At 35.5% G+C, this 22,409-nt stretch overlaps 1 protein-coding gene across 1 annotated transcript in view; it reads left to right on the forward strand.

Annotated features, from left to right (window-relative positions):
• LOC135598972 (ferredoxin-dependent glutamate synthase, chloroplastic) overlaps positions 1-22,409 on the forward strand; it is a 31,182-nt gene that overhangs the window by 8,177 nt on the left and 596 nt on the right. Inside the window, exons 9-32 of the mRNA XM_065093544.1 lie at positions 635-780; positions 3,731-3,890; positions 4,828-4,938; positions 5,018-5,233; positions 9,552-9,709; positions 11,064-11,193; positions 11,868-11,926; positions 12,044-12,149; positions 12,874-12,970; positions 13,611-13,726; positions 13,852-14,049; positions 14,146-14,256; positions 14,609-14,848; positions 15,013-15,111; positions 18,718-18,813; positions 18,898-19,095; positions 19,198-19,272; positions 19,429-19,557; positions 19,635-19,733; positions 20,752-20,894; positions 20,973-21,066; positions 21,135-21,373; positions 21,460-21,538; positions 22,275-22,358. Of these exons, the coding sequence (XP_064949616.1) occupies positions 635-780; positions 3,731-3,890; positions 4,828-4,938; positions 5,018-5,233; positions 9,552-9,709; positions 11,064-11,193; positions 11,868-11,926; positions 12,044-12,149; positions 12,874-12,970; positions 13,611-13,726; positions 13,852-14,049; positions 14,146-14,256; positions 14,609-14,848; positions 15,013-15,111; positions 18,718-18,813; positions 18,898-19,095; positions 19,198-19,272; positions 19,429-19,557; positions 19,635-19,733; positions 20,752-20,894; positions 20,973-21,066; positions 21,135-21,373; positions 21,460-21,538; positions 22,275-22,358 (3,183 nt within the window). The remainder of the gene's footprint in view (positions 1-634; positions 781-3,730; positions 3,891-4,827; positions 4,939-5,017; positions 5,234-9,551; positions 9,710-11,063; positions 11,194-11,867; positions 11,927-12,043; positions 12,150-12,873; positions 12,971-13,610; positions 13,727-13,851; positions 14,050-14,145; positions 14,257-14,608; positions 14,849-15,012; positions 15,112-18,717; positions 18,814-18,897; positions 19,096-19,197; positions 19,273-19,428; positions 19,558-19,634; positions 19,734-20,751; positions 20,895-20,972; positions 21,067-21,134; positions 21,374-21,459; positions 21,539-22,274; positions 22,359-22,409) is intronic.

Consider the following 22,409-nt stretch of genomic DNA (forward strand, 5'->3'; position numbering starts at 1 on the left):
TATTGGTCAGGATTGGTGGTGGTTTGCATAGGATATAATAGAATCAGCTAGAGTCCAGCAACATCAACTTTGAGACGATCAGGTGATACTTAATTGATACTAAAAATGGGTAGTTATACAGTGATGGATCAGGTAAGCTCCAAATAGACTGTAAACTCTTGTAAGCCAAAATCCTCTCTTCTCCCAAAACAAAGGAGAAAAAAAAAAAAGAGAACAGAAAGAAGGAGGTTTGTTAATCAACTCAGCGAAATCTAGTCCTACTCAATTGAATCAATGTTAATTGTTCAACAGGTATTGGTTTGAAGTGGCCCATTAAGGAAATTGATTTTTGCTATCAAATAGCATGCTTAATATTTTAAACTGAAACAAATTTTACAAATAGATGGACATCAATTTATGAACTATCAAGAGTGTTCAGTGTTGTTATCATATTATTGTTTATTACTAATAAATAAGTACTAAGAATTACTCTATCATTATGTTTGTCTGTGCCGCATTTTCAATCTTTTCTTTTATCTGATTGTGAGTTGAAAAGGATGGTTGAGTAATTTTTATCTGCTTCTTGTATATGAGTTGTTTCAGCTCTAAATGTTCTGTTATTTTTTTTTGTATGTTTATTGTCTATTTTTTGTAGGTTTATGAAAATACTGATGTTAAGAAGAGTGTTGCTTCAGCATATCCATATGGCAATTGGTTGCGTGAAAACATGCGCAATATGAAACCTGGAAACTTCCTCTCATCTGTTGTGATGGATAATGAAACAACCTTAAGACACCAGCAGTAAGGGTTGATTACACTTTAGCGTTCTGTTTTGCAATGCATTCAATCATCTGTAAAGTGTTTGCGTGGATCTTCATTTTCTTCACTCTCTTGATCTGACATAGCATAAGCAGATTAATATAAAATGGGTTATTTATTTTGGACAGTTTACACAATTTTGATGTGATCATTTTACAAGTATTCTACTGTTACCCATCATCATCATGTATTGCAGTACATTGTGTGATTTTTAATTATGGATCTCAAATGTTAATAGTTTGTGGTCTACAATAAGTGAAAACCCCTTTCTATATTTCCATTGTTACCAATCTTGCTTTTTTGTTTGTTTTTGTAACATGTGAAGCTGTGAATTCTTCTTGTTAATTTTAGATTGCTGATAAGTCTTCAGTATTATCTGCTTGGTCTTGGTATAGTGACTTGAGCAACTCCTCCATTGAATTTTATCTGTTTTAGTTTAGATTATTTTTTTCAATGTATCCCATTGGCTTGCCTCGTGTAAATTGTAAATGTTGAATTATTTAACTATTATGCTCTTTATGAGAAAAGTTGAATGTTATTAAGTATTAACTAATTTTTCTCAGTTATTACTTCTTGTGTAGAACTGAAACCTGTTTCCAAGGACTTAAGTAAAGGACCACTAAATTCAGGTTTGCTGTAAGACCAGTCTGCTAAAAAAATAATATATGAGCTGCATGTATTGAATTAATTCCATACGGTTGATAACTTGGTGTATTGCTCATCAATATACGGTTAGACTGGCAAATACTGGTCAAGACAGTTTAATATTTGGATCCTTGCCCATTTGACCGTATCTTCGTCCCACTCCCTTGAATCACTTTTTGGACATTCCTAAGCTAACGATATTCATATATAAAAGACTCATGTAAAATAGTGAACTGGTGATAGTTTGTGGGAATTTGGTTAGACGGATGCATGTTTGGACTGCAAATTGACTCAAACGCCAGGTACAATTCTGAATGATATGGCTAGGTGAAGCCCCATTTAGTTGGATAAGTTGGCATCAAGTTAAATCATATTATACAATAATAATATTTATGTTTGTATTTAGCAGTATATTTTGATTGTTTAGACTGATTGGCATTTACTGTATTTGGTTAGATGATGCATTTTAGGCTGCAAATTGATCCAAAATCAAGATATAATTCTGATTAATCTCGCTGCAAGAAACCTTATTAGTTGGATCAGTTGCTGTCAAATTAAGTCATATATTATACTGTAATGTTTATGATTGTGCTGAGTGATATTTTTCAGTGTTTAGTTTAAAGATTGACATGGGGTAGGTGGAGCGGGTTAAGTTTTTGTTTGAATTTGTAATGTGATGTGTCAGCCTTTTGATGCAATTTTTCAGGTTGTTATATGTAACCTGGTCATAGATTATAGAGCTAAAGAGAGTATCTTAGCAACATTATTGTCAGGCAAGCATTATGTACATTCAGATGTTTCTTTCCTGTACATTAACGTACAGAATACACATTATATGGATTATCATGCCATGATCGCTTGCATTTCTGTAAATTAGTTTTGCAGGTAGCTGTCCAACAGTGCTGCTTTTGTTTTGCTTTCAACAGCATTATTTTTTATATTTCAATCCAAGGATTGCAATTTTGGTTCGTACCAGTGTACCGAGTTATGCTCGGTACAGTATGTATCGAGGCATACTAACGATACATCCAAAATCATAAAAAAAACTTAAAAAATAGAAAAAAAAGTTAGATAAGGGTTTTTAATTTAGAAATAAATATAAATTTAGTATAATTTTAGCAAAAATAATGTAAATTGACCTAATATCGATCAAATTTTGATTAAATCATCATTAAAATCACTAATCACAGCATTAAAAAACTTAATTAAGCCTTTTACCATACAAACATATGATCCAATCCTTTATGCATGAAATATAAAGATTTGATCTATTAAGTGTCTAATTTCAAAAAAATCAATATCAAACACTAATCATAACGTGAAAAACTTTAATTACTCCTTAATTAGCACTATTCTACTATCAAAAATATATCAAACAACATATTAGACATTAAGTCACACACCACATAGAATAGACTTAATCATCTCATAAATCAATAAAAATCGAGAAAGAAAGTATACCTCTTGATTAGAGTGTTCTTCCTCTTAATCCTCTCAAATTATCCTCCTAAATTTGATTCAATTCATAAATCGTAGCTTTGTTAAGTTTAGGAGAGTGAAAATGTGAGAATAAGAGAGAGATATAAGTGAAAAAGAGTTTGAGAGAGTTTAAGAGATTGAGAGAGTGAAATGAGTTGAAAGAGGGGGGAGGAAAGGGTTTAAAAACCCTTTTTTAAGCCTCAAATGGTCAAATTGATCATTTGAAATAGGGCAATCTCAACCCTTGATTGATAACGGTTGAAATTCGACCATTACTGATCGGTATAGGTCGGTAATGGTTGGATTTCGACCATTACCGCCTGGTAGAAATCCCGTATCGCTCGCTTGATACAGGGTCAAGTGATTGGTATCGCCTGGTAGAGGGCGGTCCGCGTACCGAAATACTGTTGGATTAGTACGAACCACCCGTATCGAGCGGTATGCATCTGTTCAACAAACCCTGTTTCCATCCACATTAGGTTGTCATTCTTGTAGAACTGGTTTTCTATGCTTATAGATGTTAAAGCACGAACGTCTGTTGCAATTCTATCATGAATTCAATTTAACTTGGATGTTGGTCAGTTGGTGTAAGATATCATGTTTACTATTTATTTTTTTTTAAAAAAGAAGCTCTATTTCCGTAATTAGGGAATACTAGTCTTATAACAAAATTTGGACGAGTCCTACCAGTAAGAAAGCCCATTAGTTCTTGCTAGTTCTTGCCCTTTTAGCAAGATAATTTTTTTACCGATCTATTTTACTGAACAAAACATGACTCTCGTGCTTATATCTATTCTGTTTGGATCAGGGCATTTGGCTACTCAAGTGAAGATGTCCAAATGGTCATTGAAACGATGGCCTCACAAGGGAAGGAGCCAACATTTTGCATGGGTGATGACATTCCATTGGCAGTAATTTCGCGGAAGCCGCATATGCTTTATGACTATTTCAAGCAGCGTTTTGCGCAGGTTGGTGTAGTTTTAAGATTGTACCATCCTGAAAATGTTTTTTGAACTTTTTCCATATTCTGTGCATATGATTTATGCTTTATATTCATTATATATGTCCTTAAAAAATGTTGCTGAATCTAGTCTTTGGATAACTTTGTTCTTTGCACAGTAGAGATGTTCTCATCTTACCTATGATTTCCCTTCCCCACAAAGAACTAGAAAGTTTTAATTCCTGAATCTGATCTACTTTAGGGCAGGGAATTCCTTTTTGAATTAGTAAAACTTTTTGATGGACTCTGGATCAGTTTCATCTTAGTTAATTGCCATGCTCAATCAGATCTTGCCATGTATATGTTTGGATGTGTGAGGATTCTAATTCCTTCAGAGTTGCTTTCTTCTACATATACCTGAATCTTGGAGATATCTGATGCCCATACTAGTTACCTTTGCAAACTGACCTGCATAAACATAACTAAATTCTGTATATAGACTTAAAAGAAAGTGCTATCAAAGAAGAAATTGAAGACTAGCTAAAACTGTTAAAATCTATTTGTCTAGAATTCTTAGTGTTATTATCATTTCTTGTATATGTCAATATTTAAAGTTCACTACTTTACCATCGAATTAGACTATGTAGTTTTGTACTCTGACAAATGTTCAATTGGATGAATGGGACCTGTCTTTTTTCTGCTTCATGCATGAAATTTACATTATGGTTTTATTTCAGCTGGTGGCTAATTTTTTATTATTTATTTTTCTACAATCATTGTATTAATGATCTATCTCAATGAGAAGGAAACCTATAGATATACATAACTTCCTTTATATGTCTCTTGGAAAGCTAGCTGCAATCTATTAATAATTAGATGATGTACTAGCAGTTATATTTACCAGCTACCATTGTCTTTATTTGATGTTCTTTATTTCATTATCCTGATCATCGTCATTGCTACAGGTCACGAATCCTGCGATTGATCCCCTCAGGGAGGGTTTAGTGATGTCTCTGGAGGTTAATATTGGAAAGCGTAGAAACATTTTAGAAGTTGGACCTGAGAATGCTTCTCAGGTCTGTATTTTCAATTCATCCTTTTCAAACTGTGTATTGTGTATTGCATTGATGTTCTTAATGCCTCTTCTTTTGCCAGGTTATTCTGTCAAGTCCAGTGCTGAATGAAGGGGAGCTCGAGTCACTGATGAAGGATCCAAACTTACAAGCGCAAATCTTGTCTACATATTTTGATATCCGGAAAGGCTTAGATGGCTCATTGGAGAAAGCACTGCAAAGGCTTTGTGAAGCAGCTGATGAAGCTGTACGGGATGGTTGCCAACTACTTGTTCTTTCTGATCGTTCTGAGGATCTGGTAAACGTTCATTGTACATATCTGCTGTCTTAGCTAAATTTTGTAATTCTACGTGTTTGTTTAATGATACTTATTGCTGTCTAAAAAATTGCACAAACTTAATTTTTTATTTTATTTAATTTAGTGAATATGTAACAGTTTCCTGAAAAGCTAAAAGTATGCCTTTAGTTTTGCAACTTGATAGTGAGTATTTAGTGCCATAGTCTGCATTCGGTCTTTAATAACTTCAGGTTTGAAATATCAAATATTTTATCATTGTGTATTGCCCTATATATATACTAAATTCTTAGCATGCATATTAGTAGATTAATTTTTTTAAAATCCCTTATGAGAATATATTCATGTCATGATGAGTGGGCATTTGGAAATTTGTATCTTCTTTGTTAATGTTGTTAAAGATGGCCACCTAGGTGGTGCTTAATTGAGCCCTAACCTAGGCATGATCGTTTCAGGGAGTACTATACTCTTTTTTCTCTTCATTTTTAATTTTTTATTTCACATTTTGTTAAGTGCTCTTCAATATTGTGTGTTATAGGTTTAGTCTTAGTTTAAAGGTTGATTCAGTTCAAGGGTTACAAATTGTGGTGTAATTTATAATTATTGATATTATTAGTAGTAATGTTGTCATATGTCATCGTGTAAATGCTTAGGTACTATTATTTTTAAAAGCACTAGGCGCTAAGGTTCCAAAACGCCCAAGGCTCTAGGCGCTTTCCCAAGGGAAGTAAGGTGCTTTAGAATATTAAAATATAATAATATATATTATGGTTGATAAATATAATTATAAAAATAAAAATGTGACATTAAATTGAAATCATATAAAGTATCAAATTACATTGTCCATATTCTAATAACAAAAATGCTAAAAGAGGTGGGGAAGGAGAGGGCAATAATGACAGACGAAGCTTTGGACGATGGTAGTGGTGGCGGAGGAAGTTGTAGACTGTGGCGTTGATGGTGGAGGAAGCTTCGAATGTGTCCGTTGGCTGTAGAGGAAGCTACGGACCCCTCCCTCGGTAGTGGAGGGAGTTGTGCACGAAAGCAATAGCGGCAAAGGGAACTGCACACGGAAGTAGCTACGATGGAGGAAGCTTTGGGCCTGTCCATCAGTTGCTGAGGGAGCTATGCACGAAGGTAGCAGTGACGGACCAAAGGTGGGTTGGGCGGTAATGTGGAGTCCAGGGTTTCATTAGGTCGCGAGTGCCGGGGGAGGGGGTATTGGGGTTTCGTGTTAGGTTTAATTAGTTCAATTGAACCAAGTTATTGTTCAATCGAACCAGAGTTCACATTTTGTTCGATTTGTTGGCATTCACTTGGGCACTGACCCGAGGCACCCAACGCCGTATCTCAGGCGAGCGCTTCACTGAAACGTATTGCTCAAACATTGTGTGAGGTGCTCGGGCCTCGCCTCGCCTGGCCTCGCTTGAGTGCCTGAGTGGCTATTAAAAACATTGCTAGTTACCTAAAACATGTATTTCAACATATTTAGCCTATGAATTAATGGCCAATGCAAGATACTTGATTGGAACAAGTTTTCTTTGGTTAAATCACTTTCTATTCATTTCTATCAGTCACATGGTCCATGGTCACACCAAAACCAGTTCTTTCTATTAGCCATTGGGTTGTAGGCTTACTAGTAACATCTTCTCTAGGTCCAAACAGTTGAGGCAAAAGATATATTTGAAAGACTAATTTGGGTTTTTAAGTTAATTTTAGTTCATTGAAGTAACGTAAAATGACTTTCTTTATTGATGCAACTTTAGTTTCTTTTGGTTGTAAATTGTTATGCGATTCACCAGTGATTTCAAAAGGTACTCGGGTGCTCACCTAGGCTCTCGGGCGAGGTGAGGCCTGAGTGCCTTGTTTACTATCCGGGCGGTGCGTTTCAAAGAGGCGTTTGCCGGAGCCCAGGCGTTGGGCGCTTCGGGCGAGCGCTAGGGTTAAATCAGGCGATCAAACCAGCGTGTTAGGTCTGGTTCGGTCGCATTTGCATTAGTTGGTTCAATCGAACCAACTAAAGCACCAATACCAACCTCTCTTCGTTGCCTCTCGTGACTTCCCCAACCCTAACCGACTCCCGCCACCGACATTTTCTTTTTGCTATCGCTGTCGCTGCCTCTCTCCGCTACCGTTATCGCTACTCTTTGTTGTCGTTGCTCTCCGTTGCTGTTGCCACTGTTGCTGCTCGTCGCTGTCGCTGCTCTCAGTCAGCAGCCTCAGTCTCTTCTCTTCTCACACTCGACTCAGTATACTATTAACAGTATATTGTTAACAGTATACTAACAGTATACTGTTAACAATATTTTATTTATTAGATTAATAATATATTATTTTGATTTTAATACTACTAATTTTATTTATTGTTTTGAATTTTGAGACTTTTGTTAATGTGACATAGTGACATTATACTTAGGATTTTTTTAATTTAATATCATATTTTTATTTAAATAATTATATTTATTAATTATATTATATATTTTTTTATATTTTAGTGACTCGCTTCGCTCAAGCGAGCGCATAGGGCCTCGGGTGTTTTGGAAGCTTGGCTTCTTTTAATGCCTAGCGCTTTTTAAATCACTGTGATTCACTATGTTTAGATTTAAGAAAATATGAACGACTTGCTATTTTTTTAAAAAATCTTTTCTAAAAATTGGGCCACATAAGTTATTGTGCGATTCATTTAAATGCCGTTGGCAGTGCTCAGACATTAATGGTCACTCACCCACAAACAAATATGTTACAGATCCAATTTAATTGCATGGATGTCTAAATGTTGTTCCTTGAGCCCTTTGCATATCAAATTATGCAAGTTAGTAGGATGCTTGTATCCTGCCCACTTACAATGTAATACTTCTAACCACTTACCCAATTTGTTCTTATCTAGTTTATTTGCTGTGTTCACTGCAGTTCCAACCTGCGTCAATTTCTCAATCCCAAACTATTTGAGATGCTCCTTGTGTACTTTGGTTAATTTATAGATCAAGTTGTACAACGAACTTCATGCTTATTTTGAACTCGATATTCCTGTGCTTGGAAATTTCGTGGCACAAGGATTAATTGTACCAATATCTTGCAACTCATTTTTATTCATGAAGAACATTTGAGAATTTTTGTTACAAACTCTGTATTTTTAAAATGTTGTAGATTATTCAAGAAGAATTTCTTTTTCTTTTTGTTAAGAATAAAATGTTTGTTCAAATTAGAACAAGCATTTGACTTTTTGCTATTCTAAAGGTTCGTATTGCGTCCTTAACAGATTGAGTCGAGTTAGATCCCTTTTCATAACATAGTGTGCTTGTCATAGATAAGCTTTTGCCAAAAGATATTTAGGTAAGGTGTGTTCATTAAGCTTGATGTTCACTCTTGTAGGTATCTATATTGTCTTTGCAAAATGTGATGTTTGTTGTGGATTTCAATTGGTAGAAAATTTACAAATATAATGCTTTTCATTATGGAAGTCAAAAATAAAAAAAATATAATCATTTCTGTTACAAAGTTTTTAACAATGTGATTATCATACCATGGTTGCTGCTCTGAAATCATTTGTTTTTTTAATTTCGTACTATCTGTATTTATGTGATAAGGGTAGCCAATATATATTATAGTCCTCAATTAAATCAAATGTATATTTCCTACCTACATGACCAGTAACTTACAGCCTAAAAAATTCGTACGGATTAGTTGTAAATTGTAATGACCTATTGGTGCTAAATAATTTCTTAAGTTTAAATGAACTTTTGACTTTCATGTCCATTTGGCACGCGTCACATGTTTTGTTCTTTATGAACTCAGTTATAGGCAAGCCTTAAGCAAGGCCTTTTCTAGTTTAATTTGCAATTTTGCTAGCATAACCTAAACACCAATGTCACGGTATATCAATTGTGATATTTGTATTAAAATGAGGATTCAATTAATTTAATAATCTTGATTTATAAGCACATTCTATATCAAAATTTTGTTGGTTTATCTCCAAAGCTTAAAACTTTTCACTATTCAGGCTAAAGTTCTCTCTCTGTTGCACCCTATTCTATTTTGCTTTACAGATACATTTTGGATAATAATCAGTATCATGATAGATAGCCTCATTTATCTATTCTATGTTTAGTTTATTTCTATATGTAAATTTCTGCTGTGTTTCACATGGAAATCCATAAATATTGTCATTTCTTTTTATACATTTTCTTGTGTAAATTGTTTATTTTCTTACTTGGCCAGAAGCACCATGTTAAATGAAGCTTTTGCTGATGTAGATTACTGAGTTTGTAACTGATCTGTCCCCATTGTTAATCGGTCCTTTTTCTTCATTGTTTTTTGTCAGGAGCCAACTCGTCCTGCTATCCCTGTACTTTTAGCTGTTGGTGCTGTCCACCAGCATTTGATTCAAAATGGATTGCGGATGTCAGCTTCCATTGTTGCTGATACTGCTCAATGTTTCAGCACCCATCACTTTGCATGTTTGATTGGATATGGAGCAAGGTATAATTTTTCTAGGTGTCATATTATAATTGCTGCATTATTTTCATTATTCAATCTAATATAATTTCTACATTGTTCTATTTCATTCTGTTCAAGTCATTTATTTTCTTTTTCTGATAATGGGAAAGCATGCATCATTCGTTCATATTAGTTGACAGATGAGGTGGGAAGGATTAGAGACCTGGAATGTCTTCTATTATAATGTCAGATCCTGTATTCGCTTCACCACATGGATTGTCTAGCTGTATGTACTGGTCCAATGCAACCAGTGCTGAACTGTACTTGTGTCTGAAATAAATTGCCATGCCAATTGGTACACAGATGGAGGCAGGAGGAGTACATATTGATCATGTCTTGATATTGGTTGATATGGATCCATACCTTGTTTCGACCTAGCCAATCCAGGCCAAGGCCATTGATCAAACATGTCTTCAAAGTTAGATACTTGTATGGAATATATGAAGTCTGAGATAAGATTATTTTTTAGCATACTTTCTCATATTTTAAAATTTTAAATTGTTTTCTCAACCAATTCCAATCTTTTAAATCCTCTCAATCGTGGTCTGATTATCCCTGGTTGATTTTGATACCAATATCGATCTTGTGAAATGTGGTTTATAATTTAAGAATTAAATAGTAATTGTATTGTTTGGGATTCCTATTTTTTGTATTTTTTTGGCATCTTGGGAGGATTGTCATCATATTCTTTATGATAACAGAAATAAATCTAGAGATGGTTTATTTTAGATCAGATCTAAGAGCCCTAGTTAGACTATGGTGTCAGTGTGTGAATAATAAGAGAGCAGTCACAGCTAGAAAGGAGGCTCAGTTGTAGTTCTTGCTAACATAATTTTTTATACTCTTTGGTCAAATTACCAGTCCTTATATTTTTTTGAGTACTACTATTTTCATCAGAATTTCACTGCACTTGGATGCTTGAAACTTGACTAAATGTGTTTCCTTCTGATTTTCCCTGCATTCTTTATATTCATTTTGATATTTTCAAGTAAAAATCTGTGAATGTCTTTGGTTTAAATATATAAACCGGTTGTTAACAATCTCATTCAATAATTTTACCTGTTTAGAATACAAGAACTATGTAGATTTTACTTGAATGGTTATCTAGATCAAGTCTCATTTCCTACAAGTAATATATCTTTCCAAGATGCTCTATACTTGCACCAAAATTTTTGCTGAACTTCTTGTACTCCATAGCTGAACCCACTTTGTGGAGAAGAATCTTGATGATAATAACACACCTGTGCTTCGTCTCAAAAAACATGCTCTCAAAAAACACAGCTGTTTTTGTATGGATGGTAGCACCAGTTAACACCATTATTGATGTGCTTCTCAGTGCGGTATGCCCATATTTGGCACTAGAGACATGTCGCCAGTGGAGGCTGAGTACAAAAGCTGTCAGCTTGATGCGGACTGGAAAGATGCCTACAGTGACAATAGAGCAAGCTCAGAGGAACTTCTGCAAGGTATATGCTTCTCTGACAGCTGAAATTATTAGATTTTCCAGGATAATTATTACACCCAGTTCTATAGGCTGCAGTACAGCTTCCATTGCCACAGTCTTATTATAAATGTTGTTTTTTCTATTCTAGTTGTGTTTGTAGATCTGGTAGTAAAAATGGACTTCTGATGCAACTAGGAAGATACTGAGTAATTTTGAAATTAATCTGAAGAGATAATAGACTTAGGAAACTGTAGGCCATTTGAAAGATGTTAAATCTGCTCATATGATCATAAAATGGGGAGCTCAGTTCTTAAGACTGCCAATGTAGTGTCTTGGGATGCTTATGTTGTTATAAATCTTTTCTTGTTGTCCCTAGTATCAAGGATTGAAATTTTGAACCTTGAAGTTAAGCTTTCCAAATGAGAATAATTATTGAGTAATTTTTTGTTTATTCTTATAGATTAGATTTTAGCATGAACACCCTTATGGTTATACATGGAGGTGGTGTCCCTCGATAGAACTGTTCATTGGTAATGGATTAAGTACCCTCTTTTTTTTTCTTTGCTGCTGCTGCTGTCCTGCTATCGGAGCAGTTGCTGCTTCTGGTCTTTCTTTTGTTTATTCAGTATTTTCATTGTGCATTTTTCTGCTGTTTTTTCTTGTACTGTAACGGCTGTTGATGACGACATTTTTCAGGCTGTGAAATCTGGTCTTCTCAAAATATTGTCAAAGATGGGAATCTCTTTGCTTTCCAGGTTTGTAAAGAGATTGCATGACAATTCTATTTGCCAATTCATTGTTTAGATGGAAAATCACATTTAGAATGACTCTTATAATCAATGTCTTTGGTAATGTTGCTTTTTCTTAATCAGTTATTGTGGGGCACAAATATTTGAAATATATGGACTTGGACAAGAAATTGTGGATATTGCTTTCTGTGGGAGTGTATCAAAGATAGGCGGACTAACTCTTGATGAGGTAAAGTACTATAAATGAAGCATTTGAGGTCTCATTTTTTTTATATAAATGTTAATCAGATAAATATTGTGGAACTCTAATCTTAGAAGATCTATTTTGGCTATGCTCTTTTGCTAGGGGAAAATAATTGTTCCCTTGGGAAGCATTGACCTTTGATGGTTAAAATATATGAAACTTGGATTGTGGTAACTTCTTTTTGTCTTGGAGGAGCAAAAGTATTTATGGGTAGATTCATATATTAATAACTACTTCCTTGCATATGAAATACCTATTGTTGACTTAATGGTTAACCATTTGCTTTTCTGTTACTTGTATAAACTGTGTTTCTCTGATAATTTCAAGTAAATTTTAGAAAGTTTTTATAGTCAATTTTGTATTCTTAGTTCTCTTTATATTCAGTGGCTTGTGCATAGCTGGATTAAATGCTGTTGTTGGTGGTATTGCCACTTATAACAATTGTTTAAGCATGGAGTATTTATTAGAATCATGTGCGATTAACTTCAGTCATTTTATTGCAAGGCAGATTTTTTGCTTTAGCTATATACAGATATGTTATGAGTATCATCCTCAGGTACTAAAATGTAAGTAATGATTATGACAACATTTTTGTTGTAGATGTTTTTTTGTTGTAAATGTTGTTTTGTTTGTCTGGTTTATTTCTTTGTAATAGACTATTGTTGTATTCTCATTCTGCTTCTTATGGAAGTTCTTTTCCTTTACAAAGTTGGCAAGAGAAACATTGTCCTTCTGGGTCAAGGCATTCTCGGAGGATACAGCCAAGAGGCTAGAGAATTTTGGATTTATTCAATTCAGACCTGGAGGTACCATTAATTTTTTACTGTATGGTTTCAAAATATGTAATATGCTTGTAAACTATGAATCATCCTAAATGGATGAGACAAACAGCTTGTTGTCATTGTCATCATTTGTGCAAAACCAGAATTGAGGCACTGTCTTGCATTATTCTGTCTTATTGGCACACACCTGCAAACCTTCCGATTTTCTGGTCACCACTTAGCATGCCTTCTGCATCCTTTCTTTTAATTTTTGAGGATGAACTTAGATCTATCTGTTGGATTTGAAACCTGTCAGTATGTGTGCTTAATCACAATACCAGTCTGGCCTGACATGGCCTTTAGGCCAAAATATGAGCCCATTCCTGGATTTGTTTAACCTTTGCCTGGGTACCTTTCGTCTGTTTGACATGTTTAAGCTACTAGGTCTCTCTAGTCGAATGCTGTCTTTTCATTTTTTTTTGCATTCCCATGTACTTATCCATTGATTGTGGCTACGAGGATATAGGCCATTCATAGTTATCTCAAGTTAATGCAGTGTGTTTAATTTTTTCTTAAGAAACAATGTGACTTCTACCACTTTTATTTTGCTCATATAATTTTACCATAGCAATCAATGTAAGGAGTGTAGTTGCTGATGCATTGTTCTGTATTTTTGGTCTTTTAGGCGAATATCATGGAAACAATCCAGAAATGTCCAAACTTCTACATAAAGCAGTTCGTCAAAAAAGTGAAAATGCATATTCTATTTACCAGCAGCACCTTGCAAATCGACCTGTGAATGTGAGTTTCAGTTTGACCACTCTTTTTCATTTATTTGATATATGTTTTGTCAACTTCAGCACATCTATGAGTTTTTGTTTGAAGTTTCTGATCTATACTATTTTTATCAATAATATCTTTTTCAGGTTCTCCGTGATCTTCTGGAGCTTAAGAGTGGTAGGGCACCGATTCCAATTGGCAAAGTTGAATCTGCAGTCTCCATTGTCCAGCGCTTCTGCACTGGTGGAATGTCTCTTGGAGCTATTTCAAGAGAAACACATGAAGCAATTGCAATTGCAATGAACAGATTAGGAGGAAAGTCAAACTCTGGAGAAGGGGGCGAGGTCAGTTTATTGTGAAGAAACGTGGTCCAATTGGATTTCTTATTAGTTTCAATGAAAATTTCATAGTTAAAACTTAAAAGTACAAATAATTTCCAGGATCCAGTTCGTTGGAGTCCTCTTACTGATGTTGTTGATGGGTATTCTCCAACGCTTCCTCATCTGAAGGGTCTTCAAAACGGGGATACCGCCACAAGTGCAATTAAACAGGTAAAGATATCAATAAATTCTTTGTGGAGTCTAGCTAGATCATATATACAGTGGGAACTTGATTTTTTTAAGTTGGCAATATTGCGGCATTTGAACTTTGCTTCTCAGCAGAGTGTTTTTTTTTTTTTTTTTTTTGCATAATCTGTAGTAATCTTTGTGTTTCTGTAGATGTAACAGATGGATTAAACTGAAATTACATGTATATGTGCATTATATTTATGGATGTTTAACTTTCAACCAATATGTTGCAGTGCTTATGATATGATGTTTAATTGCTTATAACCTTTTATTTATTGATGAAATGGGAAATATCTTTGTGGATCAAATTGACTAGATATGTGAACCATTTCAGGTTGCTTCAGGACGATTTGGTGTCACTCCTACATTTTTAGTTAATGCTGATCAGCTGGAAATTAAAATTGCACAAGGTGCAAAACCTGGTGAGGGAGGCCAGCTGCCTGGGAAGAAAGTTAGTGCTTATATTGCTCGGTTAAGAAACTCTAAGCCTGGGGTTCCACTTATATCTCCACCTCCACATCATGACATTTATTCGATTGAGGATCTTGCTCAGTTAATTTATGATCTTCATCAGGTAAACATACAGTTTTCTCAAATTACTGTGGTTTTTCTTCTGGAAACTTCATTTGTAACTGTTGCATTACTATCCCTTTTTATATAAAGGGGGACAAATGATCATATAGTATCTTCAAATTTTTTATATGATTTAAGACTCTGCAAATCTGTGCATGTGAGCAGGTCAATCCTAAGGCCAAGGTATCTGTAAAACTTGTGGCAGAAGCTGGAATTGGCACTGTAGCCTCTGGTGTAGCCAAAGGCAATGCTGATATTATACAGGTGTTTGGCATTCATCTCACTGTTGGCTTTAAAATTATTGACTTCTCTAGTTATATTTAACAGTTTAAATTGCTTTTTAGTTATGAAATTCTTACTATGAGGCTTTTTCCATCTTTCCTGTCTTTCCCACAAACATATGGATGTTTATCCTATATGTAGTGCAACTTTTGTGGATGATGATACCAGTGTTGGAAGTTTTTGACTGCTGAAATCATATTGTGGGTCTCTGTGGTTAGGTGACATATAAATTTTGTTTATATCTTCACAAATTTAAGCTTTAATTGTTCTCAGTTCATTGAGAACATTCACTCTCCCCAGACTCCATATTGGCGGGAGCCTTATTCACTGGGCTCACACTTATGAATGTTCAGTTCAGTGTAGGAAGAACCCATGACGTGTCTGAGTTGGCTGGGTCTGAACTCCCAAATTATTTCTTTAGGACAACAAATGTTGAAGTATGGGAAATTTTAAAACATTAGAGTAGCTGCAATTATTTGTCAGATCTGCCCATGTTATATTCATTCGTAAAGTGTCTTGTAAGTTACATTGGCAGGAACAACATTTTTTAGTATTTGTTCTTGCATTGCTTTATGACACACTATTGCAAATAAAATTACATTGAGACAACAGGAATAATCAGAAAAATGCATCAAGTTTCTGGCAATGGCTTGTGAAGTGAGAAATAAAAAAAAAAATATGTAAATGGAAACTGATTTAGTTCTCTGATCATAGGAATGACTTCCAAATGGTACACTACATTCTGACCATTAGCTAGGGCAGCATGTGCAAATGACACAAATTAGTAATTCACCATGCCATTGTAGGCATGTTTGTGATGAAAATGAAATAAAGAACTAGGGAAGAAATGTGAGTGATTGGTGGGATCAAGTAAGTGGTTTGCTACACTTCTAGAGTACATTGAGCTTGAGGTTGTGATTAGAGCTATGCTTCATTGGGGGTTTTCTATCATGTGCAGCGAGAGCATAAAGATAGTTAAGAGAAAGAACTATTATCTCTAAACATTTGGTTCAGCTACTTGATCCATATGGGGTTCGGGTTTGACAATCCAACGCTCGATACCATCTTTTGAATAAAAGTTTTGGTGGAGGTGTTGCGCTTTTGCTGCAATAAACACAACTTAGAAAGGGGAATTAATCTACTCTTGCTATGAATTTAAAGTGTATAAAATAGGGAACTAAAGCAAAGAGTTTTCGAGCGACTGTTGTTCGGAAGTTCTCATGCGACAAGTGCGAATAGATCGCTCTCGGCATAGCGTAGGTTGTTGATGGTTCTTTCTTTCTTCCCTCCTCTCACCAATCCAATAACACCTCTGTTCGACACTGTGAAAGGGGCTGAATGTGTCGAGTTTGCCGCTTCGTCTTTGGACATCGAGGATGAAGGTGAAGTTATTTTGCAACGATTCTCTGTTGTGGAATTCTGTCGCAAGCTGAAAGAAGAAGACTCCTGGCCTGCTGATCTCAGCTGTTGCTGGTGTAGGGTTGCTGAGGCTTTCTTCCTCTTTTCTTCTTCTGCTGCTACTCTTGGCTAGGAAACTGTTCTAGCCTCTAGGCCGGCTAGAATGCTAGATAGAAGGAAGAAGGGTGTTGTTGCTATCCTCCTCTTCTCCTTTTCTTCTTCTCTCCTCTCTTCTTAGCTTAGGGTTGGCTGGTTTCTTGAGAGGAGGCACGACTTACAGAGTACTAGCTATGTTAGGACTTGGAGTCTTAATGCAGTTAGGACTTACAGAGACCTAATGCCTTAGGTCTTGGAAAATCCTAGTGCCTTTAGGAGTTGTTTTAGGGTTGGCGTATGAGTGTCCTATTCCTATTAGGAATTGGCGTCACCCTCTCCTTGTGGCTGCCCCTATTTGGGTGAGGGCTGCTCTAATTCTAGTTCTAGTTGGACTGGGATTTGGGTTAGTGAGCTGCTGTGATATGGGCTTTGCTTGGTCGAATAAGGTTTTGAGGTTTCAAGAGACCCTTCAATAGAGGTTGGTCAGTTTTGTTAAATGCTATTGAGATCATCCCTGATTATTACGCACTATACCTGTATACCAATCAATTCAAAAAAACAAATTAGGTTTAAGAAAATGAATATTAAAGCATCAGTACCCAAGGATTTAAGTTCCAACAGTACTGGAAGTGTTGATCAGCCACTGAATGGTTTTAGCTGAGCCATGCGCTCTTATAGCCATGTGCTAACTGAATAGGAATATAAAAAAAGGAAAATATGATGCTGCAAGGGTTTTATCAAAGCAAAATTTCTTATTCATACACCTTTCCCTTGCCTTTAGTGTTCAGGAGCGATTGGGGCTTGAAGCTTCACTGTACAGTTTTTAAGATAAACTGGATGCTCTATGCAAATCTGAAAAAGATGGGTATTTTGCATCTTGTCTTTTGCAGGAACAGTAAATATGGCCAAATTGTTACTTTTTTAGTCAAAACATTATGACATTGACAGTACCCTATTCTACAATTTGGTGGTGCTAGGACCTACATTATGCAATGCAATTGGGCTGCAGAAGAGGATATGTTGCACATGGCAGCATTGTTATCCCATCTTGTGGTTCATTTAGGTCAACAGAATTGCATGCAGTGTGATGCTAAGTTGGGAACATGTTTCCTTAATTTCTGATGTCCTACATGTGACAGCAAAAGCGCCCATCTCCCTGCATTGTAGAATTTGATATGTTATTCTATCTTTATATCATTGTTTCCTTTACTGTCTCTATTGTTCATTTACCCAATTAACTTTTCAAGTCCATCTTTGCATAAGATTTAGGAAACTTCTGAGACAAAATCAAGAATGAAATAGTCAGAAGCCAACATAAATCAAAATATTTTTCAAATGTCTCAAATTTTAGTAATTTTGTGAATTTTTTTTCGAATGCCAGATTTTTTATTTACAGAACTATGTTTTTTAGTTTCATTTTGTCATTAATGCTGACTTTATAGTAGACCAAAGAAGGCTCAGCTGTGTTGCTCATGTCTTTCATGCATGCTGTGCTGTGGCATGTTATCATATTCATAAGTTAAAACTAAGTACCAGTGGATGCAGTCAAATATCCCTTTTCACATTTAACTCGTGATGTCATATTAGTTTGACAAAGTACTGGCTCAAGATACTAGGGAATGGATGTTGTATTAAATGCTTATTTCAACAAGTTAATGTGTAGATAAAGGTTTGAGACTGTGATCCATCCTTCTCTCTAAATCACATGTTTTCACATTATATATATATTGGTTAGCATAAAGTATAAACTAAGATGTTCCCAGAACAGTAGTCTCATGCACTAGGTACACTCTTTACAAACCAAGGTGTCACATACTGGTCAATACGGGATGTACCATCTGATTTGTTTCCATCCGACAAAGGATTGGTATTGGACCACTTGATCCAATACTGGCCTTTTTTTTTTTATTTACTAGTACAGGGAAGTATGGGTTGGTATACCACCCAGTACACTGGAATCATACGAGTCTGAAAAATTCCTGAAATCAGTATTTGGTCAAGATTTAAAACCTTGATATAAAAATTTAATTAAGTAAACTAGTTATTGTCAATTTATTCGAAAAAATAAGCTTTTTTATTTTCTTGACAAGGCAGATTTCAGGACATGATGGAGGAACGGGAGCAAGCCCTATAAGCTCAATTAAACATGCTGGAGGTCCATGGGAACTCGGTTTGACTGAAACTCATCAGGTTGTCCACTACTTTCATTATCATTGCTGCTGATTATTTTGTTCTCTGTGTTGTCCATGTAATCAACAGAAAATTGTCTTTCAGACGCTTATTCAAAATGGCTTGAGAGAAAGGGTGATCTTGAGAGTTGATGGTGGATTTAAGAGTGGCATTGATGTCCTCATGGCTGCTGCCATGGGTGCTGATGAGTATGGTTTTGGGTCTGTGGCCATGATAGCTACTGGATGTGTCATGGCACGTATTTGCCATACAAATAACTGTCCTGTTGGGGTTGCCAGTCAGGTATTCACATGAAGATTATTTTTCACTGTCCATTTTGTTCTTTCTTTTTTGTCTCATGTGTATTAGTGATGAGTGTGGTGCTAAAAGTGTCCTACTCTATAGAGAGAAGAGCTTCGTGCTCGTTTTCCTGGGGTTCCTGGAGATCTGGTCAATTACTTTTTGTATGTTGCAGAGGAGGTAACATTTCTGTTATATTATCAAAATGAATATTTCTCGCTGTGCAACTTCCAAATGCTAACTTGTTTTGCTATTTTTAGTATCTCTTTGGATGTATTTTTGTTCTACTCTTCGGTAGATTTTATTGAATATAGTTTGGTTCAAATGTCTGGCCAGGTTAGAGGGGTTTTGGCTCAACTTGGATATGAGAAGTTGGATGACATAATTGGGCGAACAGATTTATTAAAACCAAGACATATCTCTTTGACAAAAACTCAACATCTTGATCTCAGTTACCTTCTTTCAGTAAGAAACTGAACTCCTTAGGTTTTCTACCCTTTTGTTTTCATGGCTTTAGATTCGTTATATTCAATTTTTTGCAGAATGTTGGCTTACCTAAATGGAGCAGCACTGAGATAAGGAATCAGGATGTTCATACTAATGGACCTATATTAGATGAAATTATACTTTCTGATCCTGAGGTAAGAATTTAAAGTTATTTCCAGCAGTAAATAAATCATTTTGCTATGAATCCAAGTAACTAAGATGAATTTTTATGTTATGTTGTATTTTGGAAATGTTGGTTTTCCACTTTTCTTGCAGTAACTGTTTTATTATGTCTTCACTAATTTTTTAGTTGGGTTAATTGATCGCCTATGTGTATTAGAGTTAACTATGAACAAGCCTTCAAATATTTTTACTAGATTTTAAACTTCTTATCACTCCCATAATTAGTTATTACTTATTATATTATGTAAATCTTATTTCAAATACTTTCTTATTTGTCTAAGCAATTTGTTATCTACCAGTTGTCTAGGTTAGGTTAACTTGCTCAATCTTTCAATGACGAGGTTAATAACTATGGAAGAAGCTTTTAGCAAAAATCATATGCCCTTGTTGTTTCTTTGCAAACATGATGATAGATTCTCTATGCTGGTCTTGTCTCACAATATTTGCTTGTTGTAGTAAATTGTAAACTTAGGTTGCCAAGATATGCAAGAATTAATTAGTTGACATCAGCAAGTGCTTTGGCACTGGAAGCATACAGTTTCTTTGTGTTGAATATATGGATTGATCACAGTGAAATGAATCACAGTAATGCATCCCTTACCTATCCTGTTTTCCTTGGGCTTCATTATTACTCCTGACATTTTTTTTCTTTTTTTATTCACCTTTCTCCAGGAACTCCTTGATTCAACATTAGTTATTGTTTTGCCATCTTTTCATTAATAACACAACCATTTCAGTATATCTGAGTTAACACCTTCTAAAGGTTAGGTACAAGAAAATGCCTTTATCGATAGTCTAGATCACTGAAAATTTTTAAAGCATCATCCCCGTAGAACCCTAGGTATACCTGTCTAAATTTCCGAAATTCAACAAGCTCAAGTTCACCTTTCTCTTCTCTTGAAGCCATGTGATACCTGTGTGATGATGTATTTTTCATTTAGTTTTTCGCTGCTGATGGCCAATCTTTTACCAAAAAAATTCATGATGCAGATATCCAATGCAATTGAGAATGAAAAAGAGGTCAATAAAACTGTAAAGATTTATAATGTTGATCGTGCTGTTTGTGGTCGCATAGCTGGTGTTATAGCCAAGAAGTATGGAGATGTAGGTTTTGCGGGGCAGCTTAATCTAACGTATGTCATGTGATTTCTATATTGATCTAATGTCAGTTGAAAATGCAGAAAATTGATACGCTATCTACTTATCTCCAGATTTATTGGAAGTGCTGGACAATCCTTTGCTTGCTTCTTGACTCCTGGAATGAATATTCGACTAGTTGGGGAAGCTAATGATTATGTTGGAAAGGTAATGCAGTTCCTGCCCTCATGAACAGGCTTTTTTTCCCTTCAATTAAGATTGTCAAATTTTCACAGGGTATGGCTGGCGGAGAGCTGGTAGTAACACCTGTTGATGACACTGGTTTCTGCCCGGAGGATGCTACAATAGTAGGTAACACCTGTCTATATGGTGCAACTGGTGGTCAAATCTTTGTGAGAGGGAAAGCAGGTGAGCGATTTGCCGTTAGAAATTCTCTTGTGGAAGCTGTGGTTGAGGGCACTGGGGATCATTGTTGCGAGTACATGACTGGTGGATGTGTGGTGGTACTTGGAAAGTGAGTGTTTCTTTTACCAAATTATTTGACACCATGAAGGTGACTAGTCTATTAACATGCGTATTTAATTTCTTGTTTTTATCCAGAGTGGGCAGAAATGTTGCTGCTGGCATGACTGGTGGTTTGGCTTATATTCTTGATGAGGATGACACTCTTATTCCCAAGGTTTGTGTCAAATTATTCAATGTTCAAGATTGATCAATATATTAATCTGATTTCTATAGAAAAATTATGCCACAACTTGATGAATAGATTTCTCAAGTGCATGTGCATGTGCACATGTATTGTGTTTATGCAAGACAACTTAATAACCCTCTCTTACAAGCAAAGAAAGGACTTCAGTTAATGTGGCCCAAAATGCCAGAGCATCCACCGTAAGAGTAAGACTTAGGCCTTAAGTATTTCATTACCTAGGTAAGGTTTTTGTGAGATTCGAGTTATTGAGTTACAATGCTAACTTTGCATTATATTATTGTTGATAGCATAAGTGAAGGTAACATTCTATTCTAGTCATGCACGTTAGGGTGTTACACTCAAGTACACTAGACCTTTCCATTGCAGGATAGTTACAATGCTAACTTTGCTCTTAATTGTAATCAACATATTCGAACCGAATCCGTCTTGACCATAGAAACATAAAATTACTACTATACATGGCCAGTCCTACTAGATGCTTCTGGTCACATGAAACATGTCTCATTAATCCGGTGCATTTGTGATGACCCAAGGCAAGTTTGACAAGTTTGTGTTTGAATGTACCTACTAGTACTTTTTTGGACTTTTTAGTTGAATTTCTTTGATTTCTTACTCAGGTTGCCTTCCTTAATGCTGGGAGTCTATTTCGAGGCTTAAATCCAGGTCTATGTATTTATACCGATCTTGTTTGCATTTTGTGTACCAGGTCAACAAGGAGATAGTGAAGATTCAGAGGGTAAATGCCCCAGCAGGACAAATGCAGCTGAAGAGCTTGATAGAAGCTCACGTGGTAAGGAAAAACATCTTGTGGTATTAAAACCATATGTTGTGAATTTGAACT

Source organism: Musa acuminata, chromosome BXJ1-2, assembly GCF_036884655.1.
Source record: "Musa acuminata AAA Group cultivar baxijiao chromosome BXJ1-2, Cavendish_Baxijiao_AAA, whole genome shotgun sequence".
NCBI classification, from domain to species: Eukaryota; Viridiplantae; Streptophyta; class Magnoliopsida; order Zingiberales; family Musaceae; genus Musa; species Musa acuminata.